The sequence below is a fragment of the Mustelus asterias genome, chromosome 7 (genome assembly GCF_964213995.1).
Source record: "Mustelus asterias chromosome 7, sMusAst1.hap1.1, whole genome shotgun sequence".
Classification (NCBI taxonomy): domain Eukaryota; kingdom Metazoa; phylum Chordata; class Chondrichthyes; order Carcharhiniformes; family Triakidae; genus Mustelus; species Mustelus asterias.
This window is the reverse complement of record NC_135807.1, coordinates 100,008,827-100,028,736: the sequence shown is the minus strand read 5'-3', so window position 1 is coordinate 100,028,736 and position 19,910 is coordinate 100,008,827. Positions and strand designations below refer to the sequence as shown.

At 43.4% G+C, this 19,910-nt stretch overlaps 1 protein-coding gene across 2 annotated transcripts in view; it reads right to left on the bottom strand.

The window, feature by feature from the left end:
• Positions 1–19,910, bottom strand: part of fbxl2 (F-box and leucine-rich repeat protein 2) — a 200,023-nt gene that overhangs the window by 9,426 nt on the left and 170,687 nt on the right. For both annotated transcript variants that reach the window (XM_078216569.1, XM_078216568.1), the window contains one exon: positions 9,152–9,364. In XM_078216569.1, coding sequence (XP_078072695.1) covers positions 9,152–9,364 — 213 coding nt within the window. The remainder of the gene's footprint in view (positions 1–9,151; positions 9,365–19,910) is intronic.

Sequence of the window (19,910 nt, the reverse complement as noted above, 5' to 3'; positions counted from 1 at the left end):
ATATCACTGGTGCTACAAGAAGTCTGAATTAACAGCAGGATCAAGCAAGAATCAGCAGACAACACCCAAGACAGATGGCAAGTAAATAGCGTATAATAAAGCGTGACGTGGTTGCTACGTGAATCTTTAATAAGTTTCACTTACTTGATATTGCCCAACGGCTGGGATTTTTAAAGAGACGGCTGTAGAAACGGTCATGATGAATATATGTGTTTATATATTTTTGGTACTGAATATACAGATTCTGGCTCAGATGGGACCAGCATCTAAGGTCATTCAATGTTCCCCTCGGGGAATACATGTGTATGCTTACTTATACCTAGCACATACATATGCTAAATTGTCCAATCAAAGTGTTGGGTTTGTTCACATATCCCCATCCATGCTGGGGGAGATGGATACACATCTACAATCATTGCCCCTGTCATGGGCAGAATTGATAATGGCAGACCAAAAGGCCCAGAATTCCAAGTTTCCTGGACACCAAATACCAGGATCCTTTAGCAGAAAGAATGGAAAGGAATTTCATAGCAGTGGGTCTTGTGCAGGAAGGTTAGGCTATATGAAGAAATACACACCTATCTATAACCTAGAAAAAACAGCTCCTAGCCTAGTCTTAAAACAGATGACACCAAACCCAAAAGATATATATTGTGCTTAGGGTACTGGGAGAAACCTAGGCATAAGTGAATATCACTACACGGTAGATCGAATTAGCCGGCTATGCCGAGTCCACCCAGTAATGACGAATCTTGCAGCATCTCTTATTGTTTCAAGGGAGGCAACACTTACCCAACTCTCAATGGTACATATTGGATTTGTGGGGATAGGACATATCCTTGGCTCCCTGTCAGATGGAAGGGATCGTGTTACCTTGGATATGTAATCCCATACATATATCACACTCCTAAACTCCCCTCCCTTACCAAGGCATCGACAAGCAATTACAGAGACAGAAGTTTTTTGGCATAATGTTTCCCTTATATGGAGTTGGGAGAATGATGCGAGAAACTGAGCTTATACACTTCATCTTGGAACAAGTTGCCAATGACACTAAGGTCAATGATGAGATGGTTGCCATGCGCACTGTGGTACTTCAACATCGAATGGCATTGGATTATGTCTTGGCAGCCAAGGGTGGAACATATGCAGTAATTGGATCAGAGTGTTGCACACACATACCAGATAATTCAGAAACCATAACAGATCTGGCTGCCCACATCAAAAAAGATGTGAGAAACTTAAGCAGTCCCAATCATTTACTCTAGGTGGTTGGTCCAGCTAGGCTTCCTGGGAACATCAATCCTGCAAGGGATCGTATTATTTTTCATTGTTATCTTAGCAATAGTGGTAATTAAAAACCTGCTCAAATGTGGCTGTGCACAAGTAGTTAAGTTCACAAAAGATACAGCATCAGTGATGACAGTCAGAGTAAGGGAGGATCCCAGAGACTAAATCACCCTTCGGGATTTAAGAGTATTTACTTGGAAACATCTATTTAGTGGCCTAGTCTTGGGCTAGCCAAGAGCCAAAAGGGGGAAATATGTTGGAGAAATTCATAATAGGTTAGAGAAATTTCAAATAATCAGGGATTTAAGACACTAATAAAATGACCAGCACTGCGTGAAATTACCTCAGATCAGATTCCTACAGGGGAACTGTTTACATGAAAACAGTATGAACACAGCAAGAGATTTGAACAAGTATTTCTGATTTAAACATGTATTTTGGATTTTAAAATGTATTTTTAAAGTAATTGTACACTTTAGCCAAAGGCAGGTTGCTGCGAGGCATCATGGGATGAAGACTTAGCAGACAAACCACATTCTTTGGGACAACAAAACCATAGAACGTGCATAGTTTTTAAATCAGCTAAAGTTATGAGCAGCATGGTTCCCAAAAGCCACTTTATGAATAAGGCCGTTCAAGCTGTCCTGATAAAACTGTTCTTCTCAGACGTGAGAATGTCAGCTGTCTGGTTCAGCCACTGACGCAAATAAGAAATACATGGGCGGCACGGTGGCAGTGGTTAGCACTGTTGCCTCACAGCACCAGGGACCTGGGTTCAATTCCTGGCTTGGGTCATTGCCTGTGTGCAGTTTGCATGTTTTCCAAGTGTCTGCGTAGGTTTCCTCTGGGTGCTCTGGTTTCCTCACACAGTCTGAAATACGTGCTGCTTAGGTGCATTGGCCATGATAAATTTTCCCCCGGTGTACCCGAACTGGCACCAGAGTGTGGTGACTACGGGATTTTCATAGCAACTTCATTGAGGTGTTAATGTAGCCTACTTATGACTAATAAATAAGCTTTTAAGAATTGGTGGGAACAGTAACTTTGATCTTTGCAGCTAAGCTAAGGTTGCTAAGCAACAACGGGGAGAAGCATCTGGATTCTACGGACCAATGAAATTCCATGATGTCAGAAGGTAGAATGCAATTGGCTAAAGTAAATGACAATTGTTAACAGTGATTGATTTGTACCAATAATGATTGGTTCCTGACTACCAGAAAGGCAGGGAAAGTAAAACTTGATAAATGTATAATTGATCTGTTTGATGCATTGTAACTTGAGAGTGGTATTGGAATGCTCAAGGCCTTCTCTTTCAGTAAGACACTGGACTGCCCAATGCTCATTCTCCCATTGATCTTTGGTCAAATAAAGATACGTCTTTAACCAGGACACTGGCTTCGTGAGTCTCTGTATTAGCTGAAGTTTCAGCATTACTTAGTCTCTGAAAAGACCCCACAAAAGCTCCTACTATAAGAGTAAATGAGCTCATTACACAATACTAGACCTAAAATAGCCTGCTTTTTTGTATGTTTCTCAACTTACTGATCTAGAAAACTGCTTGGAATACATTCCGTAAACTCTTTCTCCAAGTGATTCTAACAATTTGGTTTGCTAGTCTACAAGATGATCAAAGTTCCCCACAATTTTTACCTTACTCTAACATGCTCAAATAATTTTCTGACTTGTAATCTGTCCAACTCAATTATTACTATTTGGGAACACATAAACTAGTCTGACCAATGTTTTCTATCTTTTGGTATTCCACAATTTCACCCAAGCTTATTCTACATCCTAATTTTCTAAGCTCAGTTCCTTTCTCCCTACTGCTTTTAACTCATTCTTTGGCAGAGCTTTCCAAGATCCTTTTTCATTTTGCCGATCTTTTAAGAAAATCAAGTACCCTGGAATAGTTAATTACCAACTTTGATTACCCTGCAACCACATTTCAGTAATGCTTACAGGGTCATGCTCATTTACTTCTTTTTGTGCCATTAATTCATCTTTCTTTTTACAAATGCTTCAGATCCAGATATAACACCTTTAATTTTAACCTTTTCCTATTTTTCTTTCATGTGACTTTAGTTGTTAATACCATTTTGCAGTTAAACTTTTTATCCCTTTCTGACAGTCTACCCAATGACTACTCTGCTCAATAGACTTTTCTCTTCTAAAATCTACCTTATCTGAACCCTCCCGCCCCTCGTTAATTCATCACCCACTGCTCTAGTCATTCAATTTGCCAGCCTAGTTTAAGTACAGTACGAACCAAAGGAACAGCTCCCTTTTTCCCTAGTACTGGTGTCGGTGTCCAGTGAATCCTCTGCCTTCACATCATGCTTTCAACCAGGCATTTAAACCCCTAATCTCCTGGACTCGTCAATTTGCACATGGCTCCAGTAGTAATCTGGAGATTATTAATTTTTAATTTGTTCCTCAAACTCCCTCAATGAAATCTCATTCCGAGTTCTGTCATTGCTTTCTACATGGACCACAAAAAATTGATTCTCCCCCTCGCACTCAAACTACTTCTTCAACTATAAGGAGATCATAGAATCATAGAAACCCTACAGTACAGAAGGAGGCCATTCGGCCCATCGAGTCTGCACGGACAATAATCCCACCCCAGGCCCTATCCCCACAACCCCACACATTTACCCCTCCAACCTACACATCCTGGGACACTAAGGGGCAATTTAGTGTGGCCAATGCACCTAACCCGCACATTTTTGGATTGTGGGAGGAAAGCGGAGCACCAGGAGGAAACCCATGCAGACGCGGGGAGAATGTGCAAACTCCACACAGACATTGACCCAAGCCTGGAATCGAACCCAGGCCCCTGGAGCTGTGAGGCAGCAGTGCTAACCACTGTGCCGCCCCAAGAGATGTCCTGGCCTAGGACAGGTTATACAGGAACTCCAGGTCATGGGTGTGGTTAACAGCATTCGACTATACTTGCTTCTACCACTACTGCATTCTTTATTGCCGTTTCCACTTTAATAAGCTCCTTTACCATTATGCCAACGAACACTCTAGGACTCCAAAGCATTAGTCTTCAGAAGATATTGGCCTGAACGTTACAGGCAGGATTTCTTGGGGAGGAGGGAGGGAAAAAGGTAAAGTGGTTCTCACCTACCCTGACCACACAGTGATTTTACGCTGGGGTGGGCATGGTCTCTGATGAAATGCCTGCCCTTGCACCCTTGTCTCAATTGAAGCCATTTCCCACCTAGCCTCAATTTTTAGGCTGGCAGGAATATTTGAGCCTCCATGGGGTAAGCCAAAAAGTTAGATCTGTGGTGGGCACCTCCATCAGAAGGCCTTCTGACTGTGGGCATCTTTCCCTTTAAGATGCAGTGACCTCTGGACCTCCTTTCCCCAGAACCCCAGCCTTTTCCCCCCCAAGACTCCAATCAGACCCCTTGTGACTGTGTTGGCTTCCCTACCCTCCTCACCCTGGCACCTCTTTCCTTGTCATCCACCTCTGGCTCTTGGGATTAGGTAGGTTGGTATATTTCCTCATCTGTCCACTGCAGCAGTGTCGCTGCAGGAGCTGGATAGGTGCTCGACAATCTGATTGGCCATCAGCTCTCTAAGGCAGGACTTCCTCCTGTGTGAGGGTCAGAAGTCCAACCAATGCTCACTGGAGTGTAAATTGGTTGCAGGACAGTTGGAGTTGGCAGGGATATGTTCCCCACCGACTCTTCAGATGGTGGGGAAGTGAACCCCACTAGCCAAATAATTCATGCCATTGTTAAATGTCAAAGTCAATAAACTATCGTTGTGCACACAGGATTTTTAAACTAAACAAAGTTAGCAATGCATTGTAACCTGTCAATTTAAAGAAAGACAGAACAATTTTTTGTAGCACAAGGAAAGATTTGGAATCAGCTATCTGTTGAATGTTTTAATACGAGTCTGCATTAGAAATGAAATTGGGCTTGCATGAGCTGTGTAAGGATTTATGAAGCAATTACAAATGCTTGACAAAAAAAGTGCCACCTATGTGGGAGAAATTACAATGGTACAGAGGAATGATAGAACATAGAACATTACTTCGGCCCTCGATGTTGCACCAACCAGTGAAACCAATCTAAAGCCCATCTAACCTACACTATTCCAATATCATCCATATGTTTATCCAATAATCATTTGAATGCTCTTAATGTTGACGAGTCCACTACTGCTGCAGGCAGGGCATTCCATGCCCTTACTACTCTCTGCGTAAAGAACCTACCTCTAACATCTGTCCTATATCTATCACCCCTCAATTTAAAGCTATGTCCCCTCGTGTTAGCCATCACCATCCGAGGAAAAAGGCTCTCACTATCCACCCTATCTAATCCTCTGATCATCTTGTATGCCTCTATTAAGTCACCTCTTAACCTTCTTCTCTCTAACAAAAACAACCTCAAGCCCCTCAGCCTTTCCTCACACGATTTTCCCACCATACCAGGCAACATGGACAACATAAAAGTGAAATTAATGACTAAAAAGAAGAGCAAGCTAGGAATCACACCTAGCTTGCTTCTGCAGTTCCCCCAATTCATATTCTGCATATTCTCTCTTGTGGCTTTTCTCAATTGTCACATTTATATTTACTTTACTTTCCATCTCATGGATCCTTTTGTACATGCATTTTTCCTGCATTCTCTAAATATCCTGTGGTTTTTAGAAGGCTTCTTTCGTTTCTCAGGTGTTTGCATATCTTCTCCTGAAGATACTTTTTCAGTTTCAAACCAGCATTGGTTTTCTCTCTATTTGCATATGCTTTCTCAAATTATTTTCCTCCTTATGCTTCCTTCTTTGAATAACATGACTAACATGGAGATTCCAAAGGCACCGAGAGCCCTTTGCTCTGGTATTTCACTCAACTGGTTGCTTTTTATTTATGAGCCGGTGTTATGGAAATCAAGGCAATTTGACTGCAGCGATCAATCGCATTCACACACAGCACTGTCTTTATACATTGGAGGGGATGGTTTTCAATTGCCAGCCATCTATTCTTTGCCTGAAATGCAAGCAGCAAGCAATTGGGGGGAAAAAAAAAATCAGGAGAAGGAGCCCTCTGATGCCCAAGACCTTCCTCATGCAATTTTCAGTAATTGGTGACAAAATTAAATGCGTGGAGTATGCACTGTGCACGATTCCCCAATTGTATCAGGAATGAAGCAGCTTAACCAGTTGTGTTTTGACTCCTCAGAAAATGGCCACAAAGCTTTTAGGTTTAATTTTTTTTTTAAAGTACAAGAACAACCCATGTTTAAACATGTGGTTTTTCTGAATAATGATCATTACTCTGCAGCTTCAATTTTGCTAGTTATATCAGCACAATCTAAGTGTAATCAACTAAACGAGCAAAATAGATCGTGAATTTTCCAGCCAAAATGTCATACGTTTGCATTATCTGCAATCTTTGACATTGGTTCAATCTATCCAAATCAAAAAAGAACATGTCCCCAAGTTGAAATTGTGAAATTATGTTGGTTTAGGAAACTCTTCAAATTGTGCTAACTTTCTTAGGTGCACAAACATGAATTAGTTGTTTTATTGTATCAAAATTTTGGGGAGGACGGAGGGATAAGAACACAAGAACTAGGAGCAGGAGTAGGCCATCTGACCCCTTGAGCCTGCTCCGCCATTCAATAAGATCTTTTTGTGGACCTTCCACCTCCATTTTCAGTGGGCAGGAAAGGGGGTGGAGAATCCAATGGAGTCCCAAAATGGCATCTATGCTGGCGGACTTCTCATCGAGATAGTCCTTGCCTCCCACCAATGATGTAATGGGGCTCCCGCCATGAAAAGTCAGGAAACTAATTTCCATACATTTAATTATTAGCAGGCCTTCCTGCTGTATCATCCCCCCCCCCCCCCACCAACCCCCCACACAAGGAATCATCCCCACCCTTCATCGAGGTGACGTGATGTGATGTCATGTTGGCAGGGTTTAGAACAGGTCTGGACAAACGAGGGGGGTGTGTGTGTGTGTGTGTGTGTGTGTCCGGTATCCCTGGAGGGAGGGGCATCCTGTGTCCATGGGGTCCATTTTTTTTCAGATCGAGGTGTCTTTGCTCCCTACCAGCGTGAAGTCATGGGATGAATCTTCAGAATGTTTTTGAATATTTGTTAAAAAATGTAGCAGGAAAAGCCGGCAGTGCAGTGCCGGCAGGCTACAAACTGCTTTTACCACCTGAGTTGAGCCAAAAACAGAAACTTTCACCAATCTGGTTTACTAAGAAACTAGCTAATGTACATTGAAATTTTTAAATAAATAAATCGGTTTGGCTTTTTAAAAATCATTTTCAAAGCTTTTAAAGCTGGCTAAATACTACACACCGTTATTAAGATACTTATTTCCTGGTAATGATTCCATTTACAGTTGTATTAGCAAAACTGCAACAATTGTTCTTATAAATACATTAAGGAATTATTTTGATTTTTAAAAAAAACAATGTGCTATTACGCTGTGCGGCTGCACTGGTTCATGGAGGATATTACATTTGTGATCATCCAAATAAATTTTAGTGGAAAAACCAGTCCAATTTCAAATTCATATTTCATGAAATTTCCCAGTACAAGTATCCGTTCAAAGAGCTCCACTGTCAAGCATGTTCTTCATTTCCAACATCTGTGTTGGCTACTTGACTGGGTTTCAGGTGCATGTCTGGGTTCACCACCTACTATCAAGCTCACATGTCCATTCACAAAAATTAAGGTTAACAGGCCAAGTAAATATATCTTCCTATTTAAGTCTAAACTTTCCTGGCTTGTATAAGTAAATGATGCAGAAGTGTACTGTAGGAATATATATTGTATAGTTTCAAGTAGAGAACCCTCTCATCTTTACTTTATGTCAGATGCCCTACACTTCACTGTAATAAAACATCTCGACTCAAGGGGCTAGAAATGTATCGCAGGGAGTGTTGTGGCCGCCTGTTATACAGTGTTCGACATTCAGTTCCACTGCAGTAAATTGAATTAAATATCAGACATTGCATATAATGGCCAGCTGATCCAATACTGCCTGTTTTGCATCAGCCACAGAGGCTAATTTCTAGATGAAGAATTAATCATTTATAAAAATATGTAGGTTGAGTATCCTTTATCTGAAATGTTTGGGGCTGACTGCATTTCAGGTTTCAGATAATTTTGATTTTCAGGTACCACTTATAAACTTGGCACTACAATAGCCTAATGTAACTATAGTCTAAAGCAAATAAAATGGCTGGAAAAGTTAGATATATCACTGAATAATAAATGCAGAGGACCTGTAATAAGTTTCTTTTTGACATGTTTACTACAAAAATTGCAAGGTAAACAGTGCAGATGAGCAACTGGACTTCCCATGCTAAAGATCAATGAGATTTTAAAAAGTGTGGCTTTTGGATGCACATGGTTTTCAGATTTATGGATAAAGGATACTTGGCAACTTTCCTTTTTCTCACTAATGCAACTCTTAATCAGAAATCCCTTTCGTTTTCTCCCCTCTTTGGGTGCTGACCCTCCTGTCTCTTGACCATGGGTTACTTTAGAGGAGTACTATTCATGGATTAATTAATCACAGAGCATATTGGTATTCAATATACTCTCCCCACCTGATATCTACATACAAACTGCTGGCAATGATCATTGGAAGATAAATACAAAGCTCATTTGTTATCAATATTCAGGTTTAGTTAATACAGGAGCACACTTTTTGTTAACTGAGGCCAGGTAAAGTTCAAACCTCGGACTTGCCTGGTCTTGGTGTCTCAGCACAATACCAGTTGTTGCATTTACCACTCAATCCAAGCAGTAAGGTTCAATTTGTTGGTTTCTTATAGACATCTTTAGTTATAAATAAAGTTGAGCCCAAGTTGTTTACCCTTATTCTTTTGATTCCTGCCCGAGTGACTTGCTGACAGTCATACAATTCTATTCTCTCCAGGTTGTGACAGCTCTTCAGATGTTCAAGTGTCACATCAGTGATGAGGGGGCAGTTGTCTAGTTCGACAACCTGAAGTCTTTCATGGCCACATGGACTGTTACTTAGGTGGCGGATACCATCGTCAGTGATCAGTTCACAGTGAGATAAACTCTGCAAAACAAAAGAAAGATCTAAAAATATATTTCATGTTACAAAAACTTAATCAATGGAACATCAGCAACTTTAATTTTTGTTTGTACATTTTAAACTGAAAACTATTACTGCTGCAGCTCTTATTCCACAGCCTACTTCTGAAATCCCTATCTTTAAGAATCATAGAGGAATCGTGAAATGGTTATAGCATAGGAGGTCATTTGTCTGTTATGTCCATGCTGGTTCTCTGTAAGCTAGTCCCACTCCCCTGCATTTTCCTTTGGCCCTGCAAATATTTTCGTTTTAGACAATTCCCTTTTGAAAGCCACAATTGAATCAGCCTTCACCATACTCTCAGGCACTGCATTCCAAACCCTAACTTCTTTGTACAAAAATGCTTTTCCTTTGTCAATAATCGTGTAATGTTGTCCTCGGGATTCTCAATTCTTTCACTAATCAGAACAGTTTCGAGTTATAGAATTCCCACTGTGCAGGAAGCTGCCATTTGGCCCACCGAGTCTGCACCGACTCAGAGTCCTATCCCCGTAACCCCACACATTTACCACCTAACCTTTGTGCCACTAAGGGGCAATTTAGCACAGCCAATCCACCTAACCAGCACAGCTTTGTATTTATGGGAGGAAACCCAAGCAGACACCAGGGAGAACTTGCAAACTCCACACAGTCACCCAAGGCCAGAATTGAATACGGGCCCCTGGCGCTGAGAGGCAGCAGTGCTAACCACTGTGCCACCCTAACCATTCTGTCCAGGTCGTTCATGATTTTGAACACCTCTATTAAATCTCCTCTTAATTTGCTCTTCTCCCAGCCCCATCTTCTCCAATCTATCCACATAACTCTCATCTCCGGAACCATTAAGTGTGATGCTCAGAATTGAACTCAATACTCCAGTTGAGACTGTACAAATATTTTATAAAGGCTCACCATAACTTCCTTGCTTTTATACTCTTATTTATAAAGCCAAGGATTCAGTTCGCCTCATTAACAGCTTTCCCACTCTGCCCTGCCATCTTCAAGGATCTGTGCACATCTATTCCAGATCACTCCACGAATACATCTAGTTTAGAGTTGTACCCTATATTTTTAACACCTCTCCTCAATCTTCCGACCAAAACATATCACTTCACACTTCTTTGCTTTAAATTCCATCTGCTATGTGTCTGCCCAGTCCCAGTAAGAGTCTAACAACACCAGGTTAAAGTCCAACAGGTTTATTTGGTAGCAAACAAATAAATACAAATACCAAATACCAATTTGCTACCAAATAAACCTGTCGGACTTTAACCTGGTGTTGTTAGACTCCTTACTGTGTTTACCCCAGTCCAAGGCCAGCATCTCCACATCATGTCTGCCCATTCCACCAGCCTATGCCCTCTTGAAGTATATACTCTTCACCCTGATTGCCAAATAGTGGTCACCGCTGACCTTGAAGATGAGTGATTACTGTTGCATAGACATTCCCATGTCACGGAGGTAAAGCAACTGAGAATAGTCTGTACAGTAATCAAGATAAAGAAATGCCAAAGAGGGTGGTGTAAAACCTGGATACTGGATTTGCTGTTCAAAATGGAGTTTAAAAGAGTCATTTGGAAAACCTAGACTGGATTTTAGAATGCAAACTACTAATGGAAAGCATAATCGTGAAAGAGGATTTTAAAGCATGTTTTGGGAGTGGAGTTTAGAACTCTCATGTGACAATCTGAAGAAATTGAGGAGAAATCCACAGATACTGGACTCAGTAGACTGTATTGTGGAGATCATTGTAGTTTAAGATGTACTTTGTAATTCAAGTTAATCTTAAAATCTGTGGGTACTTGTTCAGCTGAGGGGGGAATAAAGGAGTATTGTATAATAATCCCATGTTTAATAAATGTTTTATTTCTTGTTAAAACTAATTAATGGTCCTGTGACTCTGTTCCTCCACGTTTTATAAAGAAAAAGTAAAAGTTATGGTCTTTTGAGCCAGGGTTGCATTCTACGATTTTCCCGTCCAGTTACGACACCAACTGAGATTGTAACCCTACCATACATTCAGTCCTTTAATCCAATATAATTGTAAATAGTTGAGGTCCGAGCACTGATCCCTGTGGCACTTGACTAGTTACATGTCACCAACCCAAAAATGGCCCCTTTATCCCTACTCTCTACTTGCTGTTAGCAAACCAATTCTCTAGAAATGCTAATACGCTAACCTCCAACACCATGAGGCTTTATTTTGGGTAACATTTGATGTTGCACCTTATCAAATGTTTTTTTGGAAATCCAAGTAAACCACACTTATAATGCTGCTTAGCCACCTTGCTGGTCATTAATAAATAAATACCGATTGACTAATCAATTAGTCAAACATGATTTTCCCTTTGGCAAAACCCTGTTGATTCTTGACTGTATAATGATTTTCTAAATGTCTTGCTAGTATTTCCTTCATAATTGATTTTAGCATTTTCCCTGGGACAGATGATAGACTAACTGGTCTACAGGTTCATGTTGCCAATAGAGGCATTACATTTGTGATTTTCCAATCCACTAGGAATTTTCCAGAATCTAGGGAATTTTGGAAGATTACTACCATGCATCGAATATCTGCTGCCACTTCCTTTAAGACCCTAGGATTCAGGTCATCAGCTCACGTGAACTTGTCACCCTTTAGTTCGAATATATTTTCCAGTATCTATTCCCTAGTGATTGAGTTCCTCCCTCCCTTTTACTTACTTACCTTAACCTAGGACTTTCCTACTCCTTACGACCCTTTCCTTTATAATGCACCAAATCTTCCAAATTAAATTTTGTTTTGGATGGTCTTATTACAATGCCTCAGTGTTCTACAAGTTTTCTGCAACACTTCAACCTTGATGAAAACTTGCTTCCTTGGCCATGATTTTCTGAATCCGTTGACGTGAGCGTAAATCCCGTCTGACCATTAACTCTCACGGGAGAGCCATAATGGGATTTGCGGCGGTGAGATCTCAATTTGAGATCTATCCAACTCGATGCAATGCAACTCCAACCAAACCCCTCCACCACGTCACTGATGTTATCAGGTTCATGCGCAGCAAGGACATGAACCTGATTACCATCAATTTGAATACATTTTCACTTTCTTAAGCGGCTTAACATCATTGCTTGTGGAGTTGTCAGATTTCCCTCCCCACCGGCGTGATGTCCTGCTGGTAGGAATCATTATTCCAAAAACAGTATCTAGTTGTGAGGTCCATGCCTGCATGTCCCAGGCCAGCATTGATGCTAGCGATGATGGGGGGCACTGATGCCCTGCTGATGGAATGGGGACACTGATGTCCATGCCAGCTCTATCAGGCCCTGCCCCACAAGAAAGAAAGTGCAAAACATGCCAACCTGCTTTTGTTTTGACAAAGTGTAAGATCTGGAGTGAAAACCTGACTATTTCTGGGAAGAAACAGGCCGGTTTTCGGTCAGAACCTTACACTGACATTTTTTCTGCAAGTGATGTCCAAATGCAGAAAAACATCTAACAGTAGAGGTTTTGATTTGGGTTTTGCAAATACAGGCTGGCTGAGTATGGTCTGTACTCTGCCTATTACAAATGGCCCAGGAAACATGTTTGATTCGATCAGCCAATTGATGGCATGTATGATTTATGTACTTGGCATTTCACCGGCACTGAAATTCTTATGACGTTGCTCAGCTGTACAGAAGGCAGAAGGTTTTCCTTGGACTGATGGTATCATCCTGTTAGTGGAAAATTCCACTTAGTAGCCACTACATAGAAGCAGCATGAAATGCTCCATTAACTTTTTGTTCCAATTTTTGAGACATCGGCTGACGTCGGTGGTGGTGGAGGCAAACTCGTTGGGGTCTTTTAAGAGACTTCTGGATGAGTACATGGGATTTAATGGGATTGAGGGCTATAGATAGGCCTAGAGGTGGGGATGTGATCGGCGCAACTTGTGGGCCGAAGGGCCTGTTTGTGCTGTGACTTTCTATGTTCTATGTTCTATTATGCTTCCCAGGGTAATTTAACGTATACTGCACATGTCTCAGGTGCAAGTGTCAGGATTTGGTTCATTTGGAAGTTAGCATAAAACGCAAGTGACAATAATCTAATTAGGGCAGCTACAGTCCTGCAGGATAGCTTTGATGTTCTCAATTTGAACAACAGGTTGAATAAGCCATTGCATGTTGCTTTTATGCAGTGGCGATGCAGTGATAATTTTCCACTGTCAATCTGAAAAACCTTTATGCTTGCCTACTACACAATTGAGCAACGTTAAGCATGAATTTCAGGATTAAGCCAGGTGTGTAGACCATATGTCCCAATGATTGGCTGATCCAATCAAACATGTTTCTCCAGATGTTTGTAATAGGCAGAGTACAGACCATATGCAATCAATTTGTGCTTCAAAGCCCAAAACAAATAATTTGTTGTTAAATGTGATTCCATGATTGGGCATCACTTGGTAAACAATCCCAAGTGTAGTTAACAATCAATTTTAGACCATCAGTCAAGTTGGAACATTTATGCTTGCTAGAAGCAACATACATTCATATGCAGGGACACGTTCTCTGTAAACAATAGGGGCAGCAAAGTGGTTTGCACTGTTGCCTCACAACACCAGGAATCCAGGTTCAATTCTAGCCTTGTGACTGTATGGAGTTTACACATTCTCCGTGTCTGCATGGGTTCCCTCCAGGTGCTCCGATTTATTCCCACAGTCCAAAGATGTGCAGGTTAGGTGATTGGCCATGCTAAATTGCCCCTTAGTGTCCTGAGATATTAAAGTTAAGGGGATTAGTGGGGTAAATGAATGGGGTTACAGGAATAGGGCAGGGGCTGGGCATGGGTAAGATGCTCTTTCGAAGAGTTGGTGCAGACTCAATGGGCCAAATGGCTTCCTTCTGCACTGTAGGGATTCTATGAATATGTTCGAACCTTGTGCCTTTTTTGATGCATCAGGGAGCATGGGTGTCTATGGTTTCCTGTTATTTGCTCCATGGCAACACCTCAGCCAAAGTTGACATGGCGATCAACCAGCATCCTTGACTCCTGCAGTACAAATTGTGATCATTTGAAATTTGGCATTCTTGCATTTGTCCTTATGAGTGCAAGGCTTTGGCAATGTCTTTCTTTTCAGCAACGTTCAATTCTGTACTACTGAGCACCTGTCTAAATGTAAAAGCAAGCTTGGCATTACTTAAACTATATCTGCACATCCACTTCATTTTTTCACTGATCATTTGGTTCAGACTTTAAAAATATCAGAGACTAACCACATCCTAACAATTCAATTTCTGCCATTTTTCACAATAAGTTACTGAGACTGTAGTTCCCAGTCTTAATTTCTTTTTGTTTCCAGCCTTTACCTTTAGGCAACCAAGCTCTGCTACCACGTTCTATTCCAGAAAGCAAGTGGTGTAGTGTGGAACTTGAGGCAATCCCAAGTTTTTAATTTATTTATTTACATATTACAAACATATACCTCCGGGCACAACAACTACAATTTTTGGTCTATTTCCATTTCCAATTGACAGATGGCCCAGTGGGAGAGGTGAGGAGAGGGTTTTTGCATAGGAACAAAAAATGTTTGGGGTATAAAAAGGTTAAAACGGAGGAGAAATGTCACAGCCCAAAGTTGCTGAACTCAATGGCCTAAGGATTGTAACATAACAAATTGGAAAGTGGGATGCTGTTCTAAGTTTGCGTTGGGTTTCACTGGAGCATTGCAGCAGGTCAAAGACGGACATGTGGGCAGGAGAGCAAGCTGTGAGTTGAAATGGCAAGCAACAAGAAGTTTGGGCTCATGCTTGCAGGCTAAGCGAAATGTTCCGCAAAGCAGTCACCCAGCCTGTGTTTAATCTCCCCAATGTAGAGTAGATTACATTGGGAGCAGTGAACACAATAAGCCAAACTGAAGGCAAGTTACAAGTGAAATATTGCTTCACCTGAAAGGTGCGCCTGGGGCTTTTAACGATGAGGTGGTAACGGAGCAGGTAATGCACTTTCTGCGATTGATAGAATGACCACCGATATTCATTACAAGACACCGACTCCCAGTTACCTCGACCAAAGCTTCTTACACCATGCTTCTTGCAAGGACTCCAAAATTCTGTGTTTCCGTCACATCTGTTCTGATGTTGCCACCTTCAAAAATGGTACTTCTGACATCTGACTTCTGCCTTTTACCTTAACTAAGGCCCCATCCACCACCACTGACAGGCCATTCAGGTTCAATCTATTTCCTGCGCACTTTCACCACATCAGCCTCCACATTCAAACGGTTCTCTATATTTCTGCCAACTCTAGCATGATGCCACCACAAAACATCTCCCCCTCACCCCCCCTCCCTTCCCCGTCAGCATTCTGCAGGGACCACTCCCTCCATGTCACCCTGGTTTGCTCATCCATCACACCCAACTCCTCATCCCCTTCCCACAGCACCATTTCTTGCAATCGCTGAAGATGCAACACTTTACCTCCTCATTGTTCAAGGCCCCAAAGCACTGGAGGAGCCTCGACGCTACAAGATGTTCTCTACCTGTGTGGTTGAGAACAATGACTGTAGGGTCGATTGGCAAACTGACCGTAATATTGTGGTTCATCAGCTCTTTCAAATGGGGAGAGAGCAAAAGAACATGATGGTGACAGTGGATAGTCCAGTTGGATGCTATTCTATGCAACTGTGACCAGAAGTTACACCAGTTGCACCATCTTGCCAATATCAGGGTTAAAAAATCTATTCACAGCTGGAAGGAAAACGGGAGGTGGGGGGGACGATTCTGAGTTTGTTTAATAAAATCAGAGCTGGAAGTGGGAAACAATAGGTAGCTTCTCCAAGTTTCTTGGTGGGGCTCAGATGTCTACAGTTGTCTGTATAAGGGTTTTAAAATATTCATTTGGTTCCCAGATCAAAGATAGGTTTGAAAACAACAGGTAAACAAGGGAACATCTTAAAGTATCCAGGTACTTCTCAGGTGGCACAGTGGTTAGCACTGCTGCCCCACAGCACCAGGGACCCAGGTTTAATTCCAACCTCGGGTCACTGTCTGTGTCGAGTTTGCACTTTCTCTCCATGTCTGCATGGGTTTCCTCCGGGTGCTCCGGTTTCCTCCCACAGTCCAAAGATGTGCGGATTAGGTTGATTGGCCATGCTAAATTAACCCTACTGTCAGGGGATTAGCAGGGTTAATGTGTGGAGTTACGGGAATAGGGCCTGGGTGGGATTGTAGTCTGTACAGACTTGATGGGCTGAATGGCCCCCTTCTGTACTGTAGGGATTCTGTAAAGATCAAAGGACAGGCACGGTGGCACAGTGGTTAGCACTGCTGCCTCACAGCACCAGGGACCCGGTTCGATTCCCGGCTTGGGTCACTGCCTATGTGTAGCTTGCATGTTCTCCCCGTGTCTGTGGGGGTTTCCTCCGGGTGCTCTGGTTTCCTCCCACAGGCCAAAGATGTGCTGGTTAGGTGAATTGGCTCAATGCTAAATTGAATTGGCCATGTTCAATTCTCCCTCAGTGTACCCGTACAGGTGCCAGATTGTGGGGATTTACACAGTAACTTCATTGCAGTGTGAATCCAAGACTACTTGTGACCAATAAATAAACTATCTTTAGGTTTGTAATACTTTTTTTGCTCAAGGTGGCGCCGAGCGAGGCGACTTCTTGAAAGCTGTGCCCAGCATATCTTCTAATTCTATGCTTCTAAAACTTTATTCTAACTCTTTTAAACTCTCTAACAGTGCTCTAATTCAATTTCTTACAGATTTGACGATCCTTCGGACCCTGGAGTCACCCGGCCTGAAGCTGACCGAGACCAGCCGGTGCTGCAGTCCCAGAGTGGGGCTTTCTCTACACTAGCTCCCACTGCCCAAGAAAATGTCTTTGAAGCCAGGGCCTTCAATCTGCCAGCCCCCAGTGACCAGGAAAACACCGCCGGGGCCACAGCCTTCACTCTCCACACTTCAGCCAGCACTCCCTCGGCCCCCACAGCTCAGGAAAACGCCATGGAAGCTAAGGCCTTCACTCTCCTGGTGATCCACTGACCAGACCTGTATCCCTGGGGCTGTGGCCTTTTCCCCTCAAGTTCCACTGTGATCCACTGGCCAGACCAGCAATTCTGGAGCCAGAGCTTCCACCCCACCAACCCCCAACCCCTCTGACCCGGAGAGCTATGACCTCCTGCAGGCCCCAAGCACTCCCCCTACTCTTCCCTTCTACAGTCGATTCACGCTGCTAAAAATCAACCCCCACCGCCTAAAAAGCACGAACACTGCTCTTTTAAATTTACTTGTAGGTCTCAAGATTCTCCGACCTCCGCAGGAAGGCCCCGACCTGGCAGCGACCCTGTGGACCCGGCCATCGACACATCCGGGACTGCAATCACAGAGTCATCATCGACTTACCAGTCCTTGACCCATCCACGCTGGAGCATGGTCTGGACATCCTCCAATCCCTGAAGCAAAACCGCAGCCTGACAATGACCAGGAATGCCCGACCGCGCAGACCCATCTACCAACACAGGAACTGCAAGCAAGGCAACAAATGCTCCATCCACACACCGACCAGAGAAAAACACCTCATTGGACACACCTCTACCCTTAATACTGCATTCTACTCTCACCGTCTCCCAGGCCCGAAAAGAAGCAGTCACTCCAGGAAGCATGGAAAACATGTAGGCCTGCAGGTGAGAGTGAAACAACGCAGTCCCAAGGCCCCCCTCCCTAGCTTACTCCTAGCAAATGTCCAATCTCTGGAAAACAAGCTAGATAAACTTAAAGCCAGACTCACTTTTCAAAGAGAACTGAGGGACTGCTGTGTGCTCTGTTTCACGGAGACATGGCTCACTCCTGCTTCACCGGATAGTGCCCTACAACCGGAGGGCTTCTCAATCCACCGAATGGACTGTACAGTAGTTTCAGGCAAGACTAGGGGAGGTGGGGTCTGCTCCCTAATCAAGACCTCGTGGTGTCTAGACATAGTTACATTGGCAAGTTTCTGCTCCCTGGATCTAGAATACCCAATGCTAAAATGCCACCCGTACTACCTTCCACAGGAGTTCACCTCTGTTATTCTGACAACAGTTTACATCCCACCCCACACGGACATGAAGACCTCGCTGGACGAAATATACACCACCACAAATAGCCTTGAGATGAAATACCCTGAGACCTTGCTCATAGTGGCCGGGGTCATAGAATCATAGAAACCCTACAGTGCAGAAGGAGGCCATTCGGCCCATCGAGTCTGCACCGACCACAATCCCACCCAGGCCCTACCCCACATATTTACCCGCTAATCCCTCTAACCTACGCATCTCAGGACTCTAAGGGACAATTTTTAACCCGGCCAATCAACCTAACCCGCACATCTTTGGACTGTGGGAGGAAACCGGAGCACCCGGAGGAAACCCACGCAGACACGAGGAGAATGTGCAAACTCCACACAGACAGTGACCCGAGCCGGGAATCGAACCCAGGACCCTGGAGCTGTGAAGCATCAGTGCTAACCACTGTGCTACCGTGCCGCCCCAGAACAGAACAAGCTCAAGAGTTTTCTACCAAGATACCACCAACACACCTCCTGTTCCACCAGAGGCACAAACATCCTAGACCACTGCTACACAAATATCAAACATGCCTACCACTATCACCTGCCCACACTCTATCACCAGACCACAAGGCTGTGCTCCTGCTCCCGGCTTACAAGCAAAAACTGAAATGGGAGAATCCATCAAAGAAGTTGTGCAATGTTGGTCTGAGGAATTGGATGATCTCCTACGGGACTGCTTAGAGTCAGTAGACCGGTAAGTATTTAAAAACTCTGCGACCAGCCTGAACAAGTACGCCACTACAGTAATTGATTTCATTAGTAAGTGTGTAGAAGACTGTGTGCCAAAGAAACAAATCCACGTGTTTCCCAACCAGGAACCATGGATGGACAGGGCTATCCACTGCCAGCTGAAGTCCAGGTCTGAGGCATTCAAGTAAGACGACCCTGATCTATACAAGAAAGCCAGATATGATGCCAAAAGACAGTACCAGACCAAGCTAGGATCCCAGGCTAGCCACACAGACTCCTGCCTACTACGGCAAAGTCTGCAAGACACAACAGGCTACAAGCTGAAGGCAGGTAAAATTGTCGGTTCCAATGCACCCCTCCCCAATGAACTCAACGCATTCTCTGCCCGTTTTGAGCAAGAGGTCAGCAAGAGGACACCCTCCACCCCGGAAGCCTCAGACGAACCTGTATCTGAGGTCACCATTGCCGACGTCAGAGCAGCCTTCTCAAAAGTCAACCCACAGAAAGCAACTGGCCCAGATGGGATACCAGAGGGGTGCTCAGGTCCTGCATGACCAGCTAACGGGGGTATTCGCAGGCATCTTCAGCCTCTCTTTACACCAATCTGAGATCCCTACCACAAGACAACAACCATCATCCCTGTGCCAAAGAAAGGCCAGGCAACATGCCTTAATGATTATTGTCCAGTGGCTTTGACGTCCATCATGATGAAGTGCTTCGAAAGGTTAGTCATGGCACAAATCAATTCCTGCCTCCCAAACTGCCTGGAT